At 39.5% G+C, this 5,000-nt stretch overlaps 1 protein-coding gene across 2 annotated transcripts in view; it reads left to right on the top strand.

The window, feature by feature from the left end:
- Window positions 1-5,000, top strand: part of LOC144960500 (uncharacterized) — a 96,758-nt gene that overhangs the window by 29,398 nt on the left and 62,360 nt on the right. Inside the window, exon 2 of one of the 2 annotated variants that reach the window (XM_078893664.1) lies at window positions 1,388-2,358. The exons of the other annotated variant lie outside the window; for it this stretch is intronic. Within the exon in view, the coding sequence (XP_078749790.1) occupies window positions 1,557-2,358 (802 nt within the window). The 5' untranslated portion in view covers window positions 1,388-1,556. The remainder of the gene's footprint in view (window positions 1-1,387; window positions 2,359-5,000) is intronic. 2 annotated transcript variants of the gene reach the window in all.

The following is a 5,000-nucleotide window of genomic DNA, read 5'->3' as shown; positions in this document are numbered from 1 at the left end:
GGGGCTTAAAGGCAATCGTTCAACATTTTCCTACTTTTTCACTTTTTGTCACCATCAGTACTGGTAAAAAAGTGGCTTTGCTAACAACAATAACGACGAGCTTGAGTGACGCCGATAGAGGGAACGGTGTTGACGTCACTCGTCTCTTTTGTTATTATTTTGAAATAGCCCGTTTTAGTGAATAGTTCTTACTAAATTATAGATAGTATGCGCTTGGCTAAGAAGCTCATAACAGTACCATCCGGAAGTATAACGGACCAACACACAAAACTGGGTGTATCCATGAACGTTTATAGTCGGGTTAATACAGTTCAGTGAGCATTACTCATAAACGCGGATGGCAAAACACAATAACAAAGACCTGAGTGACGTCATCTTCGAACTATCTCTAGCAATCAGACTAAACCGTTTAAGGTTACATAATTGTATTTTTATGTCGTGTGTGTGTGTGTGTGTGTTTGTGTGTTGATATGTTTAATCAGTCGGGCGGCTATTGAGTTTATTTTATTTTTCTTCCAGAAAACGCAGAGCATCACTTGATCGCTACTCCTATTCTTAGAATTCCTCCCTAAACGGTGGAACGTTACAACGCGTATTGTAGGATTTCCTACTCGCTCGATAAGTAAATTCAGTGAATATTTAATTTGAAATTTCGGATGGTTGCACCATGGGCCTTTTGAAATAATATGAATTTTTGGAGGTGAACAAAATATTAGATAATGAGCATAAATATTGGGGGGAATGTGAGAAAATGAGCATAAATATTGGGGGGGGGGGATGTGAGAAAATGAGCATAAATATTGGGGGGGAATGTGAGAAAATGAGCATAAATATTGGGGGAGAATGTGAGAAAATGAGCATAAATATTGGGGGAAGTATGAGAAAATGAGCATAAATATTGGGGGAGAATGTGAGAAAATGAGCATAAATATTGGTGGGAAGTATGAGAAAATGAGCATAAATATTGGTGGGAAGTATGAGAAAATGAGCATAAATATTTGGAAAAAAATAAATATAATAAATCGTTTGAAATGGTTGAGATGGGTTGGCAGGTCTGTAGCAATATCATCTGAATGATCTCGTTTTGATGGCTTTTATTCTCGGCTGAAGAAAGGTTTTGGTTCCGAAACGTATCGTGTTCAATTTTTTTTTTTTTTTTTTAAAATTTGAATTTGAAGAAAAATAAATCTTTAAAAATTATTTGGTGCTTGTTCAGTAAATTCAATTCATGATGATGATGATGATGATGATATTAATGATTAAGATGATGATGTTATTAATGATTAAGATGATGATGTTATTAATGATTATGGTGCTGATGATGTTAATGATTATGATTATGATGGTGTTGGTGATTGAAATACGTGTTGGATTTTCCCTTCATTAGGACTATTATTCGATTGGACAAAAGAGACATTTCGGTGATCTACCGTATACTATGCCTGACTTCTTCACTTCGCATCGGACCTGTTTTACCGCCATTATTCACGTCTGACGTGGTGCCGCCATAAATAACGGATTAATGAATTAATGAATTAATGAATTGATTGACCATCATGTCGATCGCGTGGTTGGCCGAGACCAATATTCGTTGTTTGGAGGAAGTGACCACGCCCCCTTCCAATTCGAACAGCTTCCGCTCGGACGTGGAATTCCTGGAGCGGAGCCTCGAGCTGAATTTCACGGACTTTGTCGAGCGGTTTCCGAGCCTCAACGAGTCGGACAGGCTGAGCGGAAGTGACGAGGATGACGATGAAGCTGAGGAGGAGGAGGAGGAGGAGGATGGTGATGACGAGGGAGAGGGGGAAGGGGGTAGTGAAAGCAGTTTGAAGTCTGGTTATCGTCGGTGTAGTCGTGGAAAATATGGTGGTGCCGGAAGTGACGAGAATGAGAAAGATCTTAACGACGATGATGATGATGATGAGGATGATGATGATGATGATAATCTGAGTATTGAGATAGACGAGGAAGAGAGAATTAAGATTAGCGCTCAGATCAACAGTGATAATGACGACGACGACGATGGCGAAAAGGAAAATATTTGTGATAGGATCGACGGAAACAGTGCTGATTCTAGGGATATGCTGAAGGGTGCCGGTGCCTGTGGGGACGTTGATGATAATGTTGACGAGGAGAATTTGAAGAGGAGTGAACAGGAGAAAGAGGACGACGGAAACGAGAAGAATAAAGTTGTTGATGATGATGATGATGATGATGATGATGATGATGATGGTGGTGGTGGTGATAAAGATGAAGAGGAGGATAAGGATGGTGATGAGGTGAGAGAGTTTCTGGACGTGAAGGATTTAATTATGAAGAGGCTGAGTGACGGATCGCATAACAGTTCTACCTTCGGGGGTAAGTTTGACTGGGGGTGGGAGTCACAGTGGTGGTGGTGGGGGGGGGGTAGTAGTAGTAGTAGTAGTAGTAGTAGTAGTAGTAGTAGTAGTAGTAGTAGTAGTAGTAATAGTAGTAGTAGGAGGAGTAGTAGTAGTAGTAGTAGTAGTAGTAGTAGTAGTAGTAGTAGTAGTAGTAGTAGTAGTAGTGGTAGTAGTAGTAGTGGTAGTAGTAGTAGTAATAGTAGTAGAAGTCGTAATAGTAGTAGTAGTAGTAGTAGTAGTAGTAGTAGTAGTAGTAGTAGTAGCAGCAGCAGCAGCAGCAGCAGCAGCAGCAGCAGCAGCAGCAGTAAGAGGAGGAGTAGTTGGCGCCTTAACCTATAAATGACGTCAAAATTCAGGTCCTATCGTTAACTGATTGCCTCCCACTAAGACGCATATTTTGACGTCATTTTTTAAGTTTGTGTACCGCCAAGTGAGTTGTCGTTAGTAGAGCTCAAGGAAACAAGTGATCCCTTTGGTTGAACTATTGAATACAACTCACGATTTGTTTTCTTTTGTGGCCAAAGACTGGCGTTTTGACGTCATTTGTGGGTCAGCGTCAGGCCATGAAGTGACGAAGGCCGCGCTTCAACGTAGCGATCGTAAACTTCTAGCCTGACACAGACCAAAAAATGGCGTCATAAGGCCAGTCTTTTGCCACAAAAGAAAACAAATCGTGAGTTGTAATCAATAGTTCCAGCAATGGGATCACTTGTTTCCTTGAGCTCTACTAACGACAACTCACTAGACGCTACACAAACTTAAAAAATGACGTCAAACTATAAGTCCCAGAGGGTTCTAGCGTAGCCATCGTTATGTTATAGCCTGATACTGAAATCCAAAAGGACTGGCAGTTTGACGTCATTATATGGTTTTTGCACCGCCTGGTGAGTTGTCGTTAGTAGAGCTCATGGAAACAAGTTATTTCATTGGTTGAACTATTGAATTCAACTCACGATTTGTTTTCTTTTGTGGCAAAAGTCTGGCATTTTGACGTCATTTTTTTGGTCAGTGTCAGCGTGGCCTTCGTAAAGTTATGGCCTGACACTGACCAAATAATGACGTCAAACTGCCAGTCCTTTTGGGTTTCAGTGCCAGGCTATAACCGTAGCCATCGTTAAATTATAGCCTGACACAGAAACCCAAAAAGACTAGCAGTTTGACGTCATTATTTGTTGTTGTTGTTTTTTTTTTGTTTTTTTTTGCACCGTCTAGTGAGTTGTCGTTAGTAGAGCTCATGGAAACAAGTTATTTCATTGGTTGAACTATTAATACAACTCTCGATTTATTTTCTTTTGTGGCAAAAGACTGGTGTTTTGACGTCATTTTTTGGTCAGTGTCAGGCCATAACTTTACGAAGGCCACGCTAGAACACGGATTCATGCTGCGAGTTTCTAAGCCAAGCGCATACTATCTATCGTCTGATGAATGAATGGACTTATATTATTATAGTCTTGTTAATAGATAGTATGCGCTTGGCCAAGAAGCTAATAACATTGCCATCCGGAAGTATAACGGACCAACACACAAAACTGTGTGTATCCCATGAACTTTTATAGTCTGGTTAATACAGTTCAGTGAGAACAACTCACAAACGCGGATGGCAAAATATAATAACAAAGGCTTGAGTGACGTCATCTTCGTGCTATCTATAGAGTTAAGTGAGAATTACTCATAAACGTCGATGGGAAAAAAACAAACCCCCCCCCCCCCCCCCCCAAAAAAAAAAAAACAAAAACAAAAACAAAAAAAAAAAACCAGGAAAAAACCCCCAAAAAACCCCCAAAAAACCCCAAGAAAACAACAAAGCCCGAGTGATGTTAACTTCGTTCTATCAATAAACGTTTAAGGTTACACATTGTTCTGTGTCTTGATACGTTAGATCTGTTTTTTTCTTTTTTTTTCTTCTTAAAATTGAACGAAAATCTCCAATAGATAGTATGCGCTTGGCTAAGAAGCTCATAACATTGCCATCCGGAATTATAACGGACCAACACACAAAACTGTGTGTAACCATGAACGTTTATAGTCGGGTTAATTCAGTTCAGTGAGAATTACTCACAAACGCGGATGGCAAAAAAAAACAATAACAAAGACCTGAGTGACGTCATCTTCGAACTATCTATCGTCTGATTGATACAATTTAAACACCTGCCAACCCTTCCTATTTTTGGCGTTGTTTAAAAGATAAAATTCCTATTTTTTCTTGTCTCAGATTCTTATTTCCAGGCGTTCTGATTCCAGTTTTGGAATGTGAAAGGTGGGCAGGTTTGGATTTAAAAAAAAAAAAAGAGTTTTTGTATAGCGCAATATCCATTCGAAGTCTCAATGCGATTTACAAATGGTCCCAGGTCAATAGTTACACTTAACTCACTCAACCCTAGAGATTTTTGCTACTTTTCAAAATTGGAAAATTTTTAAATTAAAAATGAGCGTGTACTGTACCCGACATAGATAGTTTTACTCAACTGCCATTAACATGTAAACATTCGAAACATTAGCTTTGATACTACGCCTATAATTTGTCTCAGAATAATGTAATAAATAGGCATGGGGTAAAAGTAACCCGGGTAAACTACGGATATAGTCGGTGTTAGGGTTGAGTGAGTTAATATGTAGCAC

This window comes from Berghia stephanieae, chromosome 15 (genome assembly GCF_034508935.2).
Source record: "Berghia stephanieae isolate SIO BIC M18660-M18661 chromosome 15, UCSD_Bste_1.3, whole genome shotgun sequence".
In the NCBI taxonomy this organism is placed as follows: Eukaryota; Metazoa; Mollusca; class Gastropoda; order Nudibranchia; family Aeolidiidae; genus Berghia; species Berghia stephanieae.
This window is presented reverse-complemented; position numbering and strand designations above follow the sequence as displayed.